Genomic DNA, 23,701 nt, shown 5'->3' on the forward strand with positions numbered 1-23,701 from the left:
TGCACATGCTCATTCAACACCCCGCCCAAAGTGTGTGTAAAGCCAGCATTCAGTGCAAACTCATTCAGCCAGCCATCTAGACAGCCCGGCTTGCAGATCAGGGCACCACCTCACTGTGTGTGTGTGTGTGTGTGTGTGTGTGTGTGTGTGTGTGTGTGTGTGTGTGTGTGTGTGTGTGTGTGTGTGTGTGTGTGTGTGTGTGTGTGTGTGTGTGTGTGTGTGTGTGTGTGTGTGTGTGTGTGTGTGTGTGTGTGTGTGTGTGTGTGTGGAATAGAATAGAATAGAATAGAATAAAAATAACAGAAAACCTTCCTTTGAATGAATGAGCTAACGGTACAAGGTACCACGTCACCACCTCATCACTCATAGGGATTATGGTTGAGGGATTCACTCTGCTCTGTATACCTTTCGTTTAATCCCCAGGATTAGACCCACAGCCCTGTTTATCATATAGTACTATTGAATTGACATGTTTGATCCAGCAACATCATCTGGTAAGACACGTTATGTAACCTCGGATGGCACCCTATTCCCTTCATAGGGAACTACTTTGGGCCCGGGTCCATGGACCTCTGGTTGAAAGTAGTGCACTAGGAAGGGAATAGGGCGCCATTTGGGAAACAGCCCTAGTGGGAGAAAGGATGCGACCTCTCTTTCTTAGGCATCACTGGGGGTTGGCTTTGACAGTGGCATCACACGAGGTTATAACCCATCATTGTTTTCTTCTCCTGCTTTTCCAGAACCAAAGCTCTCGTGTTGGAGTTACTGGCCGCCGTGTGTCTCGTCAGGGGAGGACACGAAATCATCCTCTCTGCGTTCGACAACTTCAAGGAGGTACGGTGCAGCGGATGCGCGGAGCAAGAAGGCGGCGCTATGCTATTATACCTAAAGGGTGTCATTCCATGTAGTTCACGCATTGAGTCGTGTAGTGGTGGAATGCTCTCAACAGCAGACCCGAGGTTGGTAAATTCCTGTGGAGGATTGCATCTAGGAATGCTGCGCTGCCTGTATCAAAGGCTATAGACGTGTTGCTCGGCATCAATCACCCGGAAAGGCAGTTCACCTCTCAGACCCACAGAGAAAACAGTTTGTTAGTGATTCGGCAGGCACTTCACAGATATAAGAACCTATGTGACACCTATGTTATACAGCCGGATTAGGGGTCGCATGTTCCAAGTTTAGCAGAGTAGGAGTGCTGGTCCAGGATCAGGTCCCCCTGTCAATTTTAATCCTCAATGCAGTATGATCGAGAAGGGAAAACTGATCCTAGATCAGCACTACTCTGAGACGCTTGATACATATATACAACCCCTGACCCTGTGTGTCTGCATTTGTATGTGTAAAGTAGTTGGGCTTCTGGAGGGGCCCTCTGTACAACAGTCAAATTCGCAGGCGGGCTCTGGAGAAATTGGGCTGACTGAAGTTAATACAATATTTAGACCCAGAATAAAATATTGAGCATTACTCTCTATTGTATTTCACTGTTGTTAGAGGTGGACTAGCCAACTCTAAAGCTCAGAGTCACTCCCCCTTAACCAGAAGGTAGAGACATAGCCATGTGTGTCGCTGCACTATTAAAGTCAATGGATTGCGATTGGCCCTTCACAATATATATATATATGCCACTTAGCAGACACTTTTATCCAAAGCGACTTACAGTCATGTGTGCATACATTCTATGTATGGGTGGTCCCGGGGATCAAACCCACTACCCTGGCGTTACAAGCGCCATGCTCTACCAACTGAGCTACAGAAGGACCACATATGTGGTGGAAACGGCAATGGTCCAAAAACTATTAGATTATCTTATTGGTCATTATTGTCTGGCAGTATGTTCCATATAAACTGTAATATAATGACAGCGCTTTCTTTTGACGCTTTTCTTTCGTGTTTTATGCCATTATACAACAGATATACAACAAGTGTTATTTTGGCTAGCTTGAGTTGAGATGGTGCTCATTGCTTTCCCTCTATGGGGAAGCTTGTTTTAGGGGGCTCTTGACTTCCCGCCCTGTGGGTTAGAGGGGGTTGTTTGGAGTGTGTTTGGAGTGGGGGGCAGCGTGCAGGCTGGGGCACAGAGCATTGTGTGGAGTGCTTATGCACTCCTCTCCTCTCCTTGGCTCTTTATCTTTCCCGTCTGTCTATCTGTCTGTCTCCCCTTCCCTGCCTTTAAGCGATGTCTGAACTGCAGAGGGTTCTCTCTCTCTCTCTTCCCCCTACCAACCACACTTTCTCCTCTCTCTCCCCTCTCTCTTGTCCTCCTTTCTCCACTCTCTCCCTCCCGCTTTTCTCCCCTTTCTCCCTCTCTCTCGCTCTCTCTCTCCCACTCTCTCTGCCTCCTTTCTCTCTCTCCATCTCTCTCTCCCTTCCTCCTTTCTTTCTTTCTCTCCATCTCTCTCTCCCTCCTTTCTTTCTCTCCCTCTCTCTCCCTTCCTCCTTTTTCTTTCTCTCCCTCTCTCTCCCTTCCTCCTTTTTCTTTCTCTCCCTCTCTCTCCCTTCCTCCTTTTTCTTTCTCTCCCTCTCTCTCCCTTCTTCCTTTGTTTCTCTCTCTCTCTCTCTCTTTCAGTGCTGTATATATGGTAATCACAGAGGGGGAAAATAGGTCATGAGTGTTACAAAGCCCTATGGCAGGGGAGGTTTCACCATGCTGGCGCTCTTCTTGATATTTGATCAGGGAAGGATTCAGTGTGATGGGAGGGAGTGAGGAGACAGTACAGGGCTGGGTTTTTATATAAGGCAGAGATTATGACGGAAACATTTAATTTCTCTCGCTAAGGTAATACAATATTCTGCATTGCAAAGTAAGACTTAACTTGACGATTCCATGTATAATGCAGTTATGAGGCTTGGACCCGTTTATAATGTCTTACACATATTTCATAATGATTCAGGTAAGTAGCCTAGTGGTTAGAGCGTTGGGCCAGTAACGGAAAGGTTGCTAGATCTATTTTTTTTTTTTAATTTTACCTTTATTTAACTAGGCAAGTCAGTTAAGAACAAATTCTTATTTTCAATGACGGCCTAGGAACAGTGAACTGCCTGTTCAAGGGCAGAACGACAGCTCGGGGGTTTGAACTTGCAACCTTCCGATTACTAGTCCAACGCTCTAACCACTAGGCTACCCTGCCGCCCCAAAAGGTTAAATAAAAAAAATAGCAGCCAGTTTGAGACAACTGAAAAATGTTATTCATAGAGAAACATAACAGCCTTGCTATAACAGATTATTAAGACTCATACATATTTATAACGAGTCATAAAGCGTTATATCTGGATGCTCGAAGTACTTAAAGATTTCTTTCATCGCCTTTTGAGTCCACGGCTAAAAGTAAATGATTGCTGATTTTTCTTGCAGGTGTGTGCTGAGACACAGAGGTTCGAGAAGCTAATGGAACACTTCAAGGACATGGACAACAACATTGACTTTATGGTACACAGCGTTTCCACTGGACGAGCCATCGGTTACAATCATATCCTGAAATCACATTTTATAACCAGACCCTGTTGCTTGACTTCTGTTTATTTCTATATCTAGCCAAGGAATCCTCGGCAACTCAGTTTGTTTTGTCGCACTATTCCTACTAATACGTGTTAATCGAACTCGATGAGGCGGCATGGTGTGTGTGCCAGCGAAATATCTGTTTTCCTCAATGTGCCACACTGCCTCCACTTTGAGGCTCCCCATTGGTCCGTGTGTGCATGAGAGGCCAACCAGATGCCCTGTGTGTTTGAATAGGCCGCGTGTGTTACAAGTCCGTTCTGAGCCATTTGGTAGAGGGCCAGTCATTTGACACGAGCGCGAAAGCAAACAGATTTGTCAGACAGGGCTGGCATCTCTCACCCAGTTGACTCCAAGCTTCTTAACAAGGCAGTCCATTAAGACAGTATTAGCAGGGTGACAAGAATGCACTGATTCAGTGGCGCTCCACTGTGTACGTTCAACACGGAGGAAGTGTCCCAAATGGCACCCTATTCCATATGTAGTGCGCTTACTTTTGACCAGAGCCCAAATGGGCCCTGGTCAAAAGTAGTGCACTACATAGGGATTAGGGTGCCATTTGGGATGCGGCCTGAAGTGACTCCCTTTATCTGCCCATTTAGCATGACGAATGCACCCATATCATTTCCATGCTCTTTTACACATTTAAGACTTTTCCCCCCAAATGGCACCCTCCTCCCTGAATAGTACATGGAATAGAGTGTGATTTGGGATGCACTCTATATCCCATGGATGTTTCAGTATCAGTACAGTGAGATTATCCCTTGATGGTTGTGCTTGTTGGTCCCTTATAGGTGGCGTGTATGCAGTTCATCAACATCGTGGTCCACTCAGTAGAGGACATGAACTTCAGGGTTCACCTGCAGTACAACTTCACCAAGCTCTGTCTGGACGACTACCTGGACGTAAGTAGCTGGACACCAGCCTGAGTTGGGGTCACATGGCGCTCATGACAGCCGGTTATTGTCATGCTAAAGCTTACCGGTCTCACGGTAATTGACCGTTAATTAACATGAACATTGAACATTTAGCATCTCCGGGCCTCCACACATACAAGCCTCCTGATGGGCACCTTTGGAACATCTACGTGTTTAAAAAAAAAAGTCTTAAGAAATCTATTGAATATACGCCATCACAATATTTATTTTAGTCAGCTCTAAAGAAACAATACAAAATGAAGGAAATGTATTTCCCAAGAACAGAATGAGTCCCTACTGTATGTTACCTGGCTAGGCTTCATGTCATAGGCTGTAGGCTTGTTCATTTAGCTGACAAGATATGCTGATAAGTCCTGTGCCATTATATATTATATGATGTTATAGTAAGAACTTAGCTAAATAAAATAGGAAGGATATTTCCCATTATGGCAAGAGTGTGCATATGAAGTGGCTATGTTGAGCATAAAAGTGATTATTTGAAACAGGTCCTGTATGCTAGATTTAGAGTTATTTGGCAACTTTAGTTGTGAAAGAAACAAACCTTATACTGTCTTAGAAATCAAAACGTATAGCTTGCACTCGGGTCCTCGTCTCCGGCTGCACAGCTGTTTTCTCATCAAGTGATCATATTTTCGCCCGTCAGACAATTCTAAATGAAATCTTGTCTTTAGTAATATGTCAAATGAGTTTGGATTTAGAATGGTCCATGATCGGTCCATGATCGAATGGGCAGGAACAGGGGCAGGGGAAAAAGGGAGGAGGGTGCGCGCTTTCCCGCCAGTCTGTTTTGTAGGCTACTGTGGCTTTATAGCGGAGTATGTGGTTAATATGAGCAGCTGAGAAGTAAATATACAAACACTTATTTCGCTCCACACGCGTCAACCACTGTTTGAGGAGAACACTCTCGCTGCCCAACAGGTGGATATTCCTCCCAAACTCTGTATGCTCTCCAACCTCCTCCTTGCAGCTACCCAGTGCTTAATTTAGGGACATTCTTGCCACAAAACATATTTCACTAAACTGTTGACAGCCCCGCTGCCCGCACGCGACAGGAATAAAGGAGAGCGAGGAGGAGATGGAAACGCGTGGCGGTGAGATATTCTGTATAGTTAAAGGTAATGTGCCACCCAATTAATTATGAAAATATATCAAGAAATCACTATTACTAAGCTATTCAAAGTCTAATACAAATTCACTCATTGTAGGTCAAGTGTAAGTCTCCCTGCACAATCAATGAGCCAATAGCATCGTCTAGGGCTGTACGTTCTCTCCCAGACTCATGGACAGACATTTTGGAGTGTGGCATAGAGTAACCAGTCTATCCAGTATGCATAATAATACAGTCCACACTCAAAAGGGCATTACTTTAATTTTGGAGTATAGGCTGGACCAATTATGTACCAAAGACATCTTAAATCAGTTTTGTTTGATGTTTGTCTGCCATGTGTAATATGGGTAGGCTATGTTTTGTATAACAGAACAATCCTCATTTGAATTCAGTTCTTTTTTGGGGGGGGGCTTGTGCTCATAAACCTGCATATGCATAAGCTCTAATATATACGTATGATTGTTTTGTAATTAATCATCACCTTAGAAAGCAGCTGTCCATTTAGTTGAATTAGGCTTTGAAACAACATCCACAACGACCATGTTTTAAACTCAGTTGGTAGAGCATGGCGCTTGTAACGCCAGGGTAGTGGGTTCGATCCCCGGGACCACCCATACGTAGAATGTATGCACACATGACTGTAAGTCGCTTTGGATAAAAGCGTCTGCTAAATGGCATATATTATTATTATATTATTATTATATTAACTTCTATTCTTCAAATTGATCACCACAGCGAGGGGAGTTTTAAAAGCACACTACTGTTTTGATGACAAGTGTTTGATGTGAATTGTGATTGCATTTGCATTGATGTCAGAGGGACAATAGAGCCCTGAGTATCAGGCCATTAGGACCTGATGGGACATAGCAAGTTGTGTACACATGTCCAGAGGGCATAAAGGAGATAACAGTCACATGGAATTTTACTGTGGTCATGACTCATGGCTGCCAGTGTGGTGGTAATATGGTCCCGACAATGGCCCTAGAGTCAATTCCATTTCAAGTCAGTCAATTCAGGAAGTAAACAGAATTGCAATGTTTTTTTTCTCGCGGAAAAGCATTTACATTTTTCTGTCTAGGTAGGCCTCGAGGAGAATTGGAATTGGGATTTATTTTTACTTACTGAATTGAAAAGCAATTGGCCTCAAACCTGCTATATATCACAGGAAATATGTTGAGATGCTAGTAAAAAAATGCACTTAGTTATTCAGCTCAAGACTCTGAAACAAGGTCAATACTCTGTTTGGAAAATGAATTAATTCTATAAACCCTCGCCTTGAAGAAGAAGCTGAAAGCAATCCTCGTCTTTGAGATGCGACCCTGAGTTCAGTAAACTGGCCCAATCAGTCCATCCTCAGACCTGTCTGTCTGTTTGTTTGTCTGTATATCCATCGGTCCTGCCTGCATGTCTGTCTATCTCTCGTTCTGGATCAAAGTGTCTCCTAAATGTAAAATCTAATGTAAGCGTCTGTGTGTAGAAGCTGAAGCACACGGAGAGTGACAAGCTGCAGGTGCAGATCCAAGCCTACCTGGACAACGTGTTTGACGTGGGCGCCCTGCTGGAGGACGCCGAGACCAAGAACGCCGCGCTGGAGCGGGTGGAGGAGCTGGAGGAGAACATGTCACATGTGAGAAGAAATGACAACCACGCACAGACGTACTGTCTCTATCCAATAACACTCCCTACAGAAGACTCTTTGCCACCCTACCTTTTTGATAATTCACTCTGCCGTCCCCTCTATCTGAATCCTCAGTCACGCGTTCAGTAACTTGGCATCCATCCATTTATTCGTTGACACGTTCACTACAAACACTCACTCTGCGTTATACGTGTCATGTGATCTGACGGAACCCCCCCCCTTGTCGACCGTTGCTCCCTCAGATGACGGAGAAGCTGCAGGACACGGAGAACGAGGCCATGTCCAAGATCGTGGAGCTGGAGAAGCAGCTGATGACGCGCAACAAGGAGCTCGACGCCATCCGGGTGAGACTTGAAACTTTACTCCCTCAATCGGTAGGGGAGAGACGTTGACATTGACAGCATAGAGATCCAAGAAGTAAAGTCCCCCCCGACCAAGACGGACGGTTCTTTATGCCAGTGTCCAATCTACCTTTTCTTTATGTAATTCTATGGCTGACGGACACAGGTTGATAATCCTCTGATCTGCGTGCAATGCAGTAACACCTCTGTCTGTTTCCTGCTCCCCCCCACCCAGGAGGTGTACAAGGACGCCAACTCGCAGGTGCACACGCTGCGGCGGATGGTGAAGGAGAAGGACGAGGCCATCCAGAGGCAGTGCAACCTGGAGAAGAAGATCCACGAGCTGGAGAAGCAGGGCACCGTGACGGTCCAGAAGAAGGGCGACGGGGACATCTCCATCCTGACCTCGCCGCCCGCCCCCGGGGGCCCGCTGGTGGCCGGATTTGAGGGTGTACCAGGGGGCTATAACGGGGGTGCGGTCAGCCCGATGGGGTCGAATGGGATCCCGGGGATGCCCGCGCCGCCCCCTCCTCCTCCCCCACCACCTGTGCCTGGTAGGTGGAATTCCGAGTCCAGACCAGTTCCGGCTTAGCTTACTGTTTAGTCACAGATGGTAGCGAAGCAGTCTGGACTGCTAGTTGCTAGTTTCACAACATGCCCTTTCATTTTTACTGTCCTATTTTCTTGAGTGGAATTTAATGTAACGGTATGCCTTTAGCCCCAAGCTGTTCCAGCTCTGCCATTTGAATTGTAACATAAACAGACACAGAGGCAGAGCTGGGGAAGCCAGCAGAGAGAGAAAGCGAGAGCAGAGCGAGAGCAGAGCAGTCACACGAGAGGAGTTTGTACTCTGCTGATTGAGTCTCAATGGAAGACAGCACTTGGCTGTCATCTCAATTCCACGCTTACTTTCTCTCTCTTGTTCCCTCTGCTCCTGTTTGTTCATCTTCTCCTCTATTTCGCTCCCTCTATTCCAGTGCCAAATGGGCCATTGGCTGGCCTCGCCGCTCCTCCCCCTCCCCCGCCGCCCCCGCCTCCCCCTGGCCCTATGGCGGTGTCTGTCCCCCCGCCCCCTCCTCCTCCCCCCCATGGCCCCACCGCTGCCCGGCTGTGGATCCCCCACTGTCATCTTCAACTCAGGGTTAGCAGGTAAGGTCATCCCACCCAGACGCCGCCTGCGTGTGAGACTGAATGCGTCTCAAATGGCACCCTATTCCCTTTGTAGGGGATGTGGAGGAATCACGCTGGACCAGACAATGAAAGATGGGTTTTCCCCATACGCTTTTGTTCTGTTACAGTTTTTTTGTTATCACTTTGGTGCTATTTTCACAAGTGTGTGGTGCATTTTCAAAACTGTTAATACAATACTCCAAACTGCTAACACTTATTCAAAACCTTTTTATTGTGCATTCATTTTGTTTGGCGACGTCTTTCACCAAACAACCATTGATCCCAGAAATATGTTTATGTAATTTCTATCCCATGTGTGGTCAAAGGTGAGATTATTACACATTTTCATTGATGCGAAAATATATTGTTCAGATGTAATTACAACATAGGTGTCCTGTATTAAAATGAAACAAATGAAATGAATGAAAGAAACAAACAAAGTTTTGCAGCCACTAGTTTGCATCAAGCCTGTCTTGAGAATTTGGCCATAGGTTCTCATCAACATTGCAATAAATGTCCTCATTGTTCATGCACCTGGAGTGGAGGAAAACCTTTTGGCATGGCAAATCATTGCATGCCTCATCCATGGCCTGGAGGGGATCATGTGCGATGTGAAACGTATTTCTAGATGAAACACTGATTTAAGTTTGGTGAAAAAATGACCTATGTTTTTGTGTGTTGTGCTTAGTCAATTTAAAATGTGCTTAGAGTTTTAAAACTGCCTTTTCGATTATCTGGTTTGAGTTTTGTACTAAACGTTTTGAACTTTCCTACTTGTGAAAATCGCACCAACGCAATTGAAGAAAACTGTAATGTATGTTAGTGGTATCGGCTATCAGTGATCATCACAATTGTAATCTTTTTTGGTATGTTTGTGAACCGTCATTATCAAGTGTTAATCATTTGCAGTATTTTATCATCAGACCTTATCATAATACGGTTCATTCAGAAAGTATTCCGACCCCTGGACTTTTTCCACTTTTTGTTACGTTACAGCCTTATTCTAAATTTGATGAAATATTTTTTTCCCTCATCAATCTACACACAAAACCCATAATGGAAAAGTATTCAGATCCTTTGCTATGAGACTCGAAATTAGCTCAGGTGCATCCTGTTTCCATTGATCATCCATGAGATGTTTCTACAATGTGATTTACCTGTGGTAAATTCAATTGATATGACATGATTTGGAAAGCCACACGCCTGTCTTTGTACGGTCCACCAGTTGACAGTGCATGTCTGAGCAAAAAACAATCCCTGAGGTTCGAAGGAATTGTCTGTCGAGCTCCGAGACAGGATTGTGTCGAGGCAAAGATCTGGGGAAGGGTACCAAAAAATGTCAACAGCATTTAAGTAAAAGGCACATAACAGCCCGTTTCGGGTTTGCCAAAAGGCATCTAAAGGACTCAGATCATGAAAAACAACATTCTCTGGTTTAATGAAACCAAGATTGAACTCTTTGGCCTGAATGTCAAGTGTAACGTCTGGAGGAAACCTGGCACCATCCCTACAGTAAAGCATGGTGGTGGCAGCATCGTGCTGTGGGGATGTAGGAGACTAGTCAAGATCAAGGGAAAGATGAACAGAGCACAGTACAAAGAGATCCTTGATGAAAACCTGCTCCAGAGCACTCAGGACCTCAGACTGGGGTGAAGGTTCACCTTCCAACAGGGCAACGACCCTGAGCAACAGCCAAGTCAATGCAGGAGTGGCTTCGGGACAAGTCTCTGAATGTCTATGAGTGGCCCAACCAGAGCCCGGACTTGAACCTTATCGAACATCTCTGAAATAACCTGAAAATAGCTGTGCAGCAATGCTCCCCATCCAACCTGACAGAGCTTGAGAGGATCTGCAGAGAAGAATGGAAGAATCTCCCCAAATACAGGTGTGCCAAGCTTGTAGCGTCATACCCAAGAAGAGGTAATCGCTGCCAAAGGTGCTTCAACAAAGTACTGAGTAAAGGGTCTGAGTACTTACGTAAATGTGATATTTCCATTTTTTGTTTTTTGAAAATGTGCAAACATTTCTAAAAACCTGTTTTTGCTTTGTCATTATGGGGTGTTGTGTTTAAATTGATGAGGGGGGAAAAACTATTTAATCCATTTAGAATAAGGCTGTAACATAACAAAATATGAAAAAAGTCAAAGGGTCTGAGTACTTTCTGAATGCACTGTATGTCACTGAAAGCACACCATGTGCTTTCCAATGCTTCTAAATTCACAATTTTAGTCTACACTATGTTGCCTTATCAACTTGAGCCAAGCCTCCTGATATCCTTTAGGCCTTTTGAACCCTGCCGATATTTACAGTATCACTGTGTCTGATGCTGTTTACTCACCGCAATTTCAAGCTGCTTGACTTCCTGGATATCAGGGTGTGGATATCATGGGTGACTCAGAGCGGATGTGACGGCTAGTCAGGCGTCTTCTGACTCACTGACTTGGCCTCCCCCTTAACCTATCATTCATTGTGTGTCACTGGCTCTGTACTCACTGCAGACTTTGACCAGTTGAGACGAAGATACAATGTGACACAAGATCATTCCAGAATTTGACCTTTCACCTTGAATATGACTCTTGATCTGAAGCCTTAATTCAGTATATGACAGCACTAGCATTAGTACACTTTCAGCTGTGAAGCTTGTTTTGTATGATCTATTATTGTCTATGATTTATTATCTTACTAATCTTTCTCTCCTTAATAATGATTTCTCTGGTTGTTTTTCTCTCTATCTTGTTTTCTGCCAACCAGAGGGACCCATCAAACTGTTCTGTAGGTTTTTGTTCTGTCATGTGGTTGTGTTTTCACTGTTCCTCCTCTCCTGAGTATTTGGAAATGGTATTTTTAGTCATAACACCAAACGTGAAGACAAGACACACACACACACACACACACACACAGGAGGAATGTCTGCATAGAGATGGCCATTTATGCCCTATGATTTCTTTAGTCTAGCCAAGCATGAAATTGGACTCTTTTGTTTCATGCATTCTCTTTAAATTCTCTTGCGACTGTTTGCAGACTCCCCCAAAATATTCTTCATTCTTCACAGCTGTACTGTAGAAGGCTTGAGCCCACCAAAATATGAAACCACAGTCTATCCACAAAACAAGGACCACAGGACATGGAGTCCTAGTTGGGATCATTTGTCATCATTCTGGGACCCTGAACTGCTGGGGTCCTTAGCCTGTTACACATAATGGGACGAGACAAAATACAGTACAATCTGTCTTACTTAGTCTTGACTGATGGGAAAGCACTGAAAATGCCACATTTCCAATTCCTGCACGGTCTCCATACTTGTACTCTACCAAGTGCATGTATGATTTATTGTAATGTCAGGAAGTGTCTGTTGTTGCATGCTCAAACACATTGACGTGCCACTGCAGGTAGGCTGGTATTGATAACAAGATAGGAGAGTGTTGCGCAAGCCTGGAATGCCCTGGTTGTCACACTCTCCAATCCTGATCCTTATCGCTAGGCTCCACGGTACCTCTGTCTGTCTGTGTGCTAGAGAGGTTACCCGGGGAGAGGCAGTCAATCTGGGTTTATATACTCCGTATGGCCATAATCTTTGTCTATATAAACACAATATGCCACTGTGCCAGGGATGACAACCCTAGCCATATGCACATTCAATATCATAGCTAACTCAATTTGGTGTCCCCCAAGGCACTATTCTGGGCCCGCTACTGAACAGTATGTCTTGGTTAAATGAAGGTTAAATCAATAAACTAGCGGCTATGGCTAGCAGTAAAGAGCTAGCCAGAGCACATCATGCCCTGCTGTAGAAGTGGCTGTAGAGCACATCTCCATCTCTCTCTCTCTCTCAGGCGGGATTTCATTAAATGGGCTCTTAAGATGAGACCGACAATGGAATGGTATCAACCACGTGTTTGATACCACTCCATTGACTCCATTCCAGCCATTATTATGAGCCGTCTTCCCCTCACCAGCCTCCACTGATCTTGTGCACTTCTTTTGTAGTACTAAAAGTAGTGAACTACATAGTGAATAGGGCACCATTTGGGATCCATGCAGCCTATGTCTATCCTCCATCACACGACGTGTGCACTGTGTGTTTGTGAGAGCGATGACAGAGAGAGGTAAATGGTGTGTTTGCTGACTTATTCCTCTGTGTTCTGGTGCAGCCGTGAAGATTAAGAAGCCCATCAAGACCAAGTTCCGTTTGCCGGTGTTCAACTGGGTGGCACTGAAGCCCAACCAAATCAACGGCACCGTGTTCAACGAGATCGACGACGAGAGGATACTGGAGGTAGGGAACCGTCCACTCACCCCCACGTATATGCACTTCACACTTTGACCTTCTCTAAACGCTATGTTGGTCTTCTGTATTTCAAAACAACATGTAGGCTACTCACCACAGGGTTGCTTAGGATTCAAATCTTCTCACTTGAAGTCTGTTTCCAACCTCAGGACCTGAACGTGGATGAGTTTGAGGAGATGTTCAAGACGAAAGCCCAGGGCCCGGCCATCGACTTGGCCGTGAGCAAGACCAAGATCATCCAGAAGGGTCCCAACAAGGTGGCGCTGCTGGACGCCAACCGGGCCAAGAACATGGCCATCACCCTGAGGAAAGTGGGCAAGGCCCCCGAGGAGATCTGCAAGGCCATTCAGCTGTAAGACGACATGGACTTCATCGCAACACGAACCTAGTGGTCTTCTGAATCTATGTAGCACTGCGAATGAGGGTTTTGTTTGTGTGTGTGTGTCTGTATAGCGTCTGTGTGCATGCCTGTGTCTCCAGTCCGTGTCTGCCTGTGCCTCCGCATAGCGCGCATTTCTGTGTCTAATAACCGACATCACCTGCGTGTGTCCTACCCCCCTCCCGTCAGGTTTGACCTGCGCACCCTGTCGGTGGACTACGTGGAGTGTCTGATGCGCTTCCTGCCCACGGAGAACGAGGTGAAGATCATGCGTCAGTACGAGAAGGAGCGGAAGCCCGTGGAGGCGCTGACGGACGAGGACCGCTTCATGATGCACTTCAGCAAGATCGAGCGGCTCATGCAGAAGATGACCATCATGGCCTTCATAGGCAACTTCTGCGAGAGCGTTCAGATGCTGACACCGGTGAGGCTGTCTTAGGGCTTACCTGATATGATTGAGGTTATATGTGACGGTAGAGGAGGATTCGGTCTTCGGCCCTGTATACACTCAAGTTGTGCAACTGATGTACAACGCTTTTGGGTTTTGTGATACAACGGGGTGTTTCTGCACACACAAGAAATTACACAAGCATCGTGTGAACATTTTTGTGCAAACCAACTAGGGCTGGGCGATATGTCCAAAATATCATATCAAATTCTTGACAGTATTTGATGTTTTAGAATAATACAAGTTCTAACTTTGCTTTATGAGTAGTGTGACCCTAGGGTGGCAACACATACCAAAAATTATTTCCTGCATTTTCATTCATTTCTGCATTTCTAGCACTCATTCCACACTGCCACATAGGCCTGCACGATTTGGACAAAAAATCAAGGCCATATTTTTAACCAAATGTTGCAGTCGCGATTTGACTTGCGATTTAGAGCAAAACACTTGGGTGAACTGTTGGAATCATGGAAATAGAATGATTATTCTAATTCGATATCAATGTATAGTGGGCACTTTGAATGCAGTGTTTGACATGACAACGAATGAAAATGCCAAGGAGTTATTGTGACTGGATAGGAACCAAAGTGTTGGTCAGTGTTTCTTAGGGGACCCTATAATGTTTAGCTACGTTAAATGTTTCTTCATGTAGCCAACATATTCATGCTTCCTTCGCCTATTCCTCTTTGATTTAGAAGATAATGTTGCACAAACAATATGCTGATTTAGGCCGACACCATCACTGGTATCAGTCTGTATAGTTAGCTAGCTCAGTACATTTATTAGACAGCTAACTAGCGATTAACATTAGCAGTAACGTGATTTACTTAAACCTTGCTAAGAAAAGACAAACTAGCTGTTTGCAGATATAAGAAACACAAAATAATAGTGTAATTATAGAACCCTTTACATTAAGAAGCAAAGTGGAAACAACATTGTCGTCAGCATTATTGCATTGACCATGCAAACTGAACGCAAGCGTCTCGTGGTCAAGCAACATCAAACACTCTCCTTGAGTGATAGGGGGCGGGGCTAGGTCTGTGTGGAAAGCGGTATGGAGAGAGATGACTCACTTGTATTTATTTAACCAGGTAAGTTAACTGAGCACAGATTCTCGTTTAAAGCAACAACCTGGGGGACAGTTACAGGGGAGAGGAAGGTGGATGAATGAGCCCATTGGAAAGTTGGGGATGATTAGGTGTCCATCATGGTATGAAGGCCAGATTGGGAATTTAGCCAGGACACAGGGTTAACACCCCTGCTCTTTAAATAAGTGGCATGGGATATTTAGTGACCACAGAAAGTCAGGTCACCCATTTAATGTCCCATCCAAAAGACAGCAACCTACAAAGGGCAACGTCCCCAATAACTGTCCTGGGGCATTGGAGATATATTTTAGACCAGAGGAAAGAGTGCCTCTTACTGGCCCACCAACCAGTTCCAGCAGCATCTGGTCTCCCATCCAGGGACCAACCCTGCTTAGTTTCAGAAGCAAGCCAACAGTGGGATGCAGGGTGGTATGATGCTGGCCCAAGTAGCAGTGTAAACTTTAAAAATGTACATTACACACAGCATATCACATTTAACAAACCAAAAATTCAAATAGCGTTATAGAAGGTAAAGTAAAAACTCAAACCGGTCTGTGCATTAATACCGGTATATAGTAAAATACAGTATACCGCCCGCCCGGCCCTAGGACCAACTCTCCATTGTATCATAAATATATCAGTCATATCACAACCATTGTCAAATGTGTTGTAGATCAGTTGTACAACCTGAGTGTGTACAGGGCCTTCTTTAGTTTGACTTATTCTCCTCTTGTCTGACTTTTGTTCTACTTCCTTCTTTCTTTCTTTTTTTTTACAGCAACTTCATGCGATCATCGCAGCATCTGTGTCAATAAAATCCTCACAGAAACTCAAGAAAATTCTAGAGGTAAGCGACCAATAACAGATTTCTTTGCATCCAAAATATTCCGTGCTGATTTTTTGTTGTTTGAAATACTGTTCCTGGCTGCCTTCTGTGTTGATGTTCCAGTGCTGTTGTTTCCCCCACAGATTATCTTGGCTCTCGGAAACTACATGAACAGCAGTAAAAGGGGAGCGGTATACGGTTTTAAACTACAAAGTTTAGATTTGGTAAGAGATTCTCTCTCCCATCCTAAATGTATTGCTAGTGCATAACGTGCTTCAGGATTGTCATTGGCCGCATCCCAAATTGCACACTATTCCCTATTTAGTGCACTACACAGCCCTAATGGGCCCACGTCGAAAGTAGTGCATTACAAAGGGAATGGGGTTCCGTTTTGGGACGTAATTATCTTCGCATGCCTTTTTAAATCCTCTAATTCCCCCAGCTACTAGACACCAAGTCGACAGACCGGAAAATGACACTGCTGCACTACATAGCCAACGTGGTGAAGGAGAAATACCAGCAGGTCAATCTGTTCTACAACGAAGTGCATTACGTGGAGAAGGCCGCAGCAGGTACGATTCACAATATGGCCTCGTGATATTACAGTGAAAGGGCTGATGCTAAATCAGAACCTAGGCTGCACTCTATTTCCTACATAGTGCGCTATTTTTGACCAGAGCCCTATGGGCCCTGGTCTAAAATAGTGCACTATATGTGGAATAGGGGTGCCATTTGGGATGCATACCTAAGTCATTGGGTTGTAGCCGATCTTTGGTCCGCAGACAATTCTGTTGCACTGCGCCTTCAGTCATCTGCCGTTTTGTGCTACAACGGACTGTGATGTCGTTCTCTTGCTGATGAATTGACACCTCCCAAGCTGGGTGTTACTCTGAAGAGCTGTGCTGTAAACTCACTGAGGTACGCTACGGCCCTCCCTGATTTGAACAGTATCCAATTGTGTGTGTGTGTGTGTGTGTGTGTGTGTGTGTGTGTGTGTGTGTGTGTGTGTGTGTGTGTGTGTGTGTGTGTGTGTGTGTGTGTGTGTGTGTGTGTGTGTGTGTGTGTGTGTGTGTGTGTGTGTGTGTGTGTGTGTGTGTGTGTGTGTGTGTGTGTCTGCGTGCTATCTCAGTGTCGTTAGAGAACGTTCTGCTGGATGTGAAAGAGCTCCAGCGGGGAATGGACCTGACCAAGAGAGAGTACAGCATGCACGGTCACAACACCATGCTCAAAGACTTCATCACACACAACGAGGGCAAGCTGAAAAAGCTGCAGGACGACGCCAAGATCGCACAGGTAAATCTCATCTCACCGAATTGATTTTGCGCCAAACTAATACAGTGACTTTATTAAAGGTTTTAGTTCAGGACTAAGTTTAATCTGGGTCTGAGAAACTGGCCTTATATGTTTGACAGGACAAACTTACGATTGGCATGTGTTTCATATGTAACAGATGTTTCGATGCTAAAGAACGTCGAAGGGAAATTACGAATGCAAAATGTGCAATTATTTCTCTCTCACAGGACGCCTTCGACGAGGCGGTCAAATTCTTCGGCGAGAATTCCAAAACGACGCCCCCGTCTGTGTTCTTCCCGGTGTTTGTGCGCTTCGTCAAGGCCTACAGGGTGAGACTAGTGTCCCAAGCCCCCCCACCTGCTCCTGACCAACCCTCATCCCTGTTCCCCCAGCTGTGGAAACGCCTCAGTCTAAGGCTCAGTCTAAGTGTGTCTGTGTGTGTTCTTTCAGCAAGCGGAGGAGGACAACGAGCAGAAGAAGAGAGCGGAGCAGATGATGATGGAGAAACGTCTGGAACAGGAGGCCATGATGGACCAGGAGGACAAGAAGGTAACCTCTCCTCCCTCATCTATATCTCTCTCCCTCCCTCCTCACCCACTTCCTATAAGATAAACTACCCCTTCCCCCCTCTCACCCTTTCTCCCTCTCTCTTTCCCTCTCCTTCCTCATCCTCTTCCTATAATTTAAGCTTATCTTTCTCCCACAGCTCTACCTGTCTCTCCTTCCCCTAACTCTGCCCCCCCCACTCTCCCTCCTCCCCCACCTGCTGGTGGGGCAGCTATATTAGTTACTGCAGACACCTAGTGTATCACATCAAGTTCAGATACACCACTATATATAACCAGTAAACATAAACTGTTAGTAAACCAACCAGGAAATATAGACTGTATATATAATATATGTAGAACCTTTCCAATGGACACATTAGAGTGACAGCTACGGCTCTAGGTTATATAGAGATATAAAGTGTCACACAGGGACACCCTAATGCTGTTTGAATAGTCGAAAAAGGCACCTGTGATTTGACTGTGTGCGTACGTACGTCCGTGTGTGTGTGTGGTCTCCCCACCAGTCTCCGTCCCATAAGAACACCCGGGGCAGGAGTCAGCAGCAGGAGGTGATAGCTGAGCTGAGGAAGAAGCAGGTGAAGGATACGGGCAGCCGCCACGTCTACGAGGGAAAGGACGGAGCCATCGAGGACATCATCACCGGTAAACAGGACCGGGGGCCAATCACCATCAGTTCTACAATCACCCAACATTACTTATACACATGCAAACGTACACACACGTGTGTACACATACTGTATACGCGTACACACACACACACACGTACACACACACACACGTACACACGTACACACACACACACACACACACACACACACACACACACACACACACACACACACACACACACACACACACACACACACACACACACACACACACACACACACACACACACACACACACACACACACACACACACACACAGGGTGTTCTGCATGCAAGTCCTCTCCTGTGCTCTAATCCAGTCCCATTCAATCATTAACATGGGTTTCTAAACCCCTAACAAGTACGTTGCCTCTGAACTATTGAAATGTTTGAACTGTCAAAGATTCGATCCTAAGGCTTTATTTAACCTTAATCATGTGTTTAAAAACATGCATTGACAGTCCAGCTAACCTAACCTACTTGGAGCCGGCTCAAATGTGTATACGATCATTACCTGCTCTCTGCTTTTTCAGAAATCCCCGGTTGGAAGATTCCCGAATGTCCTACTTATTCTGTACTGATTCCAGGGAATCCTCCAACCGGGGATTTCTGGAAGACCTGGGAGTTTTGTGAAAGTTCACAGAATTTTGCAGCCCTTGTAGGCCTGTAGTAGACTGTAACCCTCTATAGAATGTGTTAATGTTTCTGTGCTTCAGTCTTCTAATTCTGTACGCTGTAGGGTGTTAACTTGTTCTAAAACCCTGTAGATGTGTGCTTCTCCTTACTGTCTTGTCTTGGCTGTTGTCGTTGTTTCAATGCAGTGCTGAAGACAGTGCCCTTTACCGCCCGCACAGCCAAACGGGGCTCTCGGTTCTTCTGCGAGCCGGTTCACAATGAGGAGAGCCATTACTAAAGCTTAGAACTCTCTCTCTCTGAAAGGTTGCTGTAAATACAGTTTCTCTTCTTTCTTTCCTATCTCTCTCTTTCGCCGTACTCTCACTGTGTGTTGTGTGTTCCCTCTTCACTCGCTCACTCTGTGGGTGTCACTTCCGTGTGTGTTTGTATGTGTGTGTGGGGGGGGGGGTGGTGGAGTCTGTCCGCCCCTCCTATGAGGTGAGCATGAGGAGGGAGGTGTCGCTGATGTCAACTCCGTTACCCTGCATGAAGCGTGTCATCCCTGTTATATACTTTCTTATCCATTTGTATCATCACCCATAGCAGACCATAATGTCACAGACATTTTCCTGTCGGTCAGTCAGGCCGTTGATATTTGAGAAGAGTGAGAAACCAGCTCACTCTATCTGTATTAGTAATACATCCACTGAGTGTACAAAACATTATGAACACCTGCTCTTTCCATGACATAGACTGTTCAGATGAATCCAGGTGGAAGCTATTATCCCTTATTGATGCCACTTGTTAAATCCACTTCAAATCAGTGTAGAGGAAGGGGAGGAGACAGGTTAAAGATGGATTTTTCAGCCTTGAGACATGGATTGTGTATGTGTGCCATTCAGAGGGTGAATGGGCCAGACAAAAGATTTAAGTGACTTTGAACTGGGTATGGTAGTAGGTGCCAGGAGCACTGGTTTGTGTCAAGAACTGCAACGCTGCTGAGTTTTTCACGCTGAACAGTTTCCTGTGTGCGTCAAGAATGGTTCACCGCCCAAAAGACATCCAGCTAACTTGACGCAACTTTGGGAAGCATTGGAGGCAACATGGGGCCAGCATGCCCGTGGAACGCTTTTGACACCTTGTAGAGTCCATGCCCCAACGGGACTGGGAGGTGCATCTCAATAGTAGGAAGGTGTTCTTCATGTTTTGTACACTCAGTGTATATCAATCAGACAGCATGGTAAGTGCCCTCTGCTGTTAAAATAGCTGAAGTGCTATCTAGGCCGTAGCCCAACGGACTTCCATCCAAGATGTTTATATTGCATGACATATGTTATGTTGACTAGTATTAATGCCAGTAGTTATGTGGTATGGTGTATTGTAGTTCTGCTTCAGTATAGTTAGTATTTTCAACATAGCACAGTAGTGTACCCTATAATTCTATAATATATTGTAAGTTAGGATGTGTTGATCTTGACTCATTTTAAAATGGCTGTGGCATTATACCTTGCTTTTGTGTCCGTCTGCCTTATGAAAACTGAGTGTCGTGTTCATCATGTATTACTGCTGCTGTTCGGGTCTCTGCATGCCACTGGCTTTCTCCTGCTTCATACCTAAAAATGTCCCCTGTTCCCAGATCCCCTATCTCTGATCCAGGGTGTTACATCTGTCTTGCTGATGCTGAGCCTTGAAACTATACGTAGCGCTCCGGACCAGAGCTACAGTTCCCCACCTTACCTTGTGCTTGGCTCAAATGCCTGGTGATGGAGCACAATCTGATCACATGACTTTCTGTGGCCTGCCAGGGCACTTTTCTAACATATTGCATGAAGTTGTATTTTCTGACACGTGTTCTCGGGTCTTGGATGTCACGTGTGCTTTGTGTGCCACTAACCTACAGCCAGATACATTAATTAGCGATTTGAAGGGAAAAGCCTCAGTATTTCTAAACATTTCCGAACAGTTTAATTTGCATCCTATCCCCATGTACCTGGCTGAATGCATGCTGTTCTTTTGGTTTTTGGTCCGTGTTCCATTCAAAAAATGTTGGTTCATGGTAACTATTCCAATGTTTTAGTGCAAAGTTTGATGCTTAGCTCTATTTTTGTCATGCTAGTAGTCATTCTGCAAAGCAGCCTGAGTTTTGAGACACAGAAAAACAAATGCTTTGGTTTGTTCTCCCTTTGTCTTAGCTTTGGCCCTCCTTAACATCTCTAGTCATGTCTAATTCTGTCCCCTGCCCCCCTATTGGCTGCTCGCTCCCACCGCTGCAAGGACACTGTGAAAACACTGGAGTGACTCCTCTGGTCACCCTGCTTCTTTAACCTCCATTTTGTCTTCTCTTCATCCATCCAGCCCTAAAGAAGAATAATATTACTAAATTTCCCAATGTCCACTCAAGGGTAAGGAATTCCTCCAATAGCACCCCTGTGGTGGTGGATGTGTCCCAGACCTGGCAAGCATCTCTTTTTTTTTTTTTAGAACCTCCATTCCCTTTAAGTTACCTAACGCTGAGGGCTTTCCCTCAGCGGTAGGTATGTCTGAAATCAAAGAATGCAAAATTCTATTTAAAATGCCCTTCATGGAAGACATTTCCAGCCTTTTTGAAATTTGTAAAACATGTTACTTCTCCATTGACAAGGCTTGTATAAAGGGCCATCCATAGCTTGTTTTTTTATTGATTGTGACAGAAGGAATAGTAGATTGTAAATCAATCAGGTCTTTTCTGTAGGCCTGTTTTTGTTTTACGTCCAGAGAAGTGAAGGGAGGGGGGAATGTTTCTGTAGAACTCAAGCTGCTTTGCCTGACTGGCTGCCAATCTAACCAGCCTCTGGGCACAGCTGAAGGCCCTGGCAAGATGACTGACACATCTTCCTCCATTCCAGATCTTCGCAATCAGCCTTACAGGCGAGCCGACGCGGTGAGGAGGAGCGTCAGGAGACGTTTTGACGACCAGAACCTGCGGCCGGTCAACAACTCTGAAGTCGTAATTTGACGAGGGAGAAGTGCATGTGTTAGGGGCGGAGGGGGAGTGATGTGGAAAGTGTAGCAGTCTCTCACTCTTAAGGACTGAAGGAGAGATGATGGGTCTGACAGGTCAGTTATAGGGAACCTTAGACAAGCCAAGTGCCTAAAACTTACTTGTGTTCAGTTGTTGTTTTGCCTCCTGTTTGTCTCTTGTGATTTTTATTTTTTTATTACTTCAAGCAATAGAACTTGATCTGGCTTTAATTGTATTTTCCTTTGTAAAACTGGACACAGAAGTCTGTAGCAGGGATTCCTGAAAGAAGTGTAGAATGTAACGGGTCACAGTTCCCTTAGGTGTCGAACGGTATTCCGCCACAGGGGATGAATATGGTATTTCATAGCTAGTATCTTACTACATTCCTGGTGCTACTGCCATCACTCTTAGAAATTACACAATGTGCCCGAGTGGCACTTTAAAGAACGCATTAGCTTTTCCATTGTTACTAAAGGGCTAATGTACTTTTTAAAGGGGACATACACTATATATACAAAAGTATGTGGATTCGTCTGTTTCAGCCACACCAGTTACTGACAGGTATATAAAATCAAGCACACCGCCATGCAATCTCCATAGACAAACATTGGCAGTGGAATGGCCTTACTGTAGAGCTCATTGACCTAACGTGGCACTGTCATAGGATGCCCCCTTTCCATTGAGTCAGTTCATCAAATGTATGCCCTGGTCGACTGTAGGTGCTGTTACTGTTAATTGGAAACATCTCGGAGCAACAACAGCTTAGCCGCGAAGTGGTAGACCACGCAAGCTTGAAGAACGGAACTGCCGAGTCCTGAAGGCAAGTTAAATGAAAATTGTCTGTCCTCAGTTGCAACACTCACTAGAGTCCCAAACTGCCTCTGGAAGCAACGTCAGCACAATAACTTTGTCGAGAGCTTCATGAAATGGGTTTCCATGGCCGAGCAGCTGCACACAACTCTAAGATCACCATGCGCAATGCCAAGTGTTGGCTGGACTGGTATAAAGCTTGCCGTCATTGGACTCTGGAGCAGTTGAAACGCGTTCTCTGGAGTGATGACTCCATGACCTCACTAATACTCGTGGCTGAATGGAAGCAAGTCCCCCCAGCAATGTTCCAACATCTCGTGGAAAGCCTTCCCAGAAGAGTGGAGGCTGTTTTAGCAGCAAAAGGGGGACCAACTCCATATTAATGTACATGATTTTGGAATGAGATGTTTGACGAGCAGGTGTCCACATAGTTTTGGTTGTGTAGTGTACATGTCTTACTTTAGTATATTATAAAGCAGTGATCCAAAACAAATATGTTCAAAGAAAGTACTTAAGCGAGTATGAGGTAGACATATGTACACCAATGTATGACCACAGAGAAATCATATCAAAGACAATATAGCTCAGAGAGGTGTGGCTTTCTCAAGATGAGACCAAGCTAATGTGAATTGTATATAGCTAGGCCTCCATATTACGGTTATGACGGTATTAACATCTCATTTATCAGTGTTAACATGGTTAGTGGACCAAGCCGTGAATAGATAGAACTATATATTCTCCTCATGTAGACCTCAAGTGCCATTCACATGCAATGCTGTTGGTGGGGGCCCTGGAGCCACAATAGCTCTGGTCCAGGTCATTGTTTGGTCGTACGATTGTGCGATCACAGCCAAACTAGACCAGAGAGAGAGACACAATTGACTCAGAGCGAATAGGAAAGGTGCTGAAACAAACACTTCTCAGCAGATATACTTCCAGTGAAGTGTAGTGGCTGCAAGTAAGGCACTTTAGGCTACTTGAGGAGCTTGTCATGAAAACTGGATTCCAAGATTTTTTTACTCTGAAAACTGCTATCGGCTAATG

General features: G+C 45.1%; 1 protein-coding gene across 1 annotated transcript in view; it reads left to right on the forward strand.

Annotated features, from left to right (window-relative positions):
• LOC124042098 (formin-like protein 2) overlaps positions 1-22,806 on the forward strand; it is a 100,019-nt gene extending 77,213 nt beyond the window's left edge. The window contains exons 9-27 of the mRNA XM_046360434.1: positions 741-834; positions 3,353-3,427; positions 4,291-4,401; positions 7,020-7,169; positions 7,424-7,525; positions 7,758-8,083; positions 8,607-8,671; positions 12,844-12,968; positions 13,130-13,332; positions 13,549-13,783; positions 15,674-15,742; positions 15,865-15,945; positions 16,164-16,293; positions 16,851-17,014; positions 17,242-17,343; positions 17,465-17,563; positions 18,087-18,225; positions 19,053-19,170; positions 21,732-22,806. Of these exons, the coding sequence (XP_046216390.1) occupies positions 741-834; positions 3,353-3,427; positions 4,291-4,401; positions 7,020-7,169; positions 7,424-7,525; positions 7,758-8,083; positions 8,607-8,671; positions 12,844-12,968; positions 13,130-13,332; positions 13,549-13,783; positions 15,674-15,742; positions 15,865-15,945; positions 16,164-16,293; positions 16,851-17,014; positions 17,242-17,343; positions 17,465-17,563; positions 18,087-18,225; positions 19,053-19,144 (2,362 nt within the window). The 3' untranslated portion in view covers positions 19,145-19,170; positions 21,732-22,806. The remainder of the gene's footprint in view (positions 1-740; positions 835-3,352; positions 3,428-4,290; positions 4,402-7,019; positions 7,170-7,423; positions 7,526-7,757; positions 8,084-8,606; positions 8,672-12,843; positions 12,969-13,129; positions 13,333-13,548; positions 13,784-15,673; positions 15,743-15,864; positions 15,946-16,163; positions 16,294-16,850; positions 17,015-17,241; positions 17,344-17,464; positions 17,564-18,086; positions 18,226-19,052; positions 19,171-21,731) is intronic.
• The last annotated feature ends 895 nt before the right edge of the window (positions 22,807-23,701 follow it).

This window comes from Oncorhynchus gorbuscha, linkage group LG01 (genome assembly GCF_021184085.1).
Source record: "Oncorhynchus gorbuscha isolate QuinsamMale2020 ecotype Even-year linkage group LG01, OgorEven_v1.0, whole genome shotgun sequence".
In the NCBI taxonomy this organism is placed as follows: Eukaryota; Metazoa; Chordata; class Actinopteri; order Salmoniformes; family Salmonidae; genus Oncorhynchus; species Oncorhynchus gorbuscha.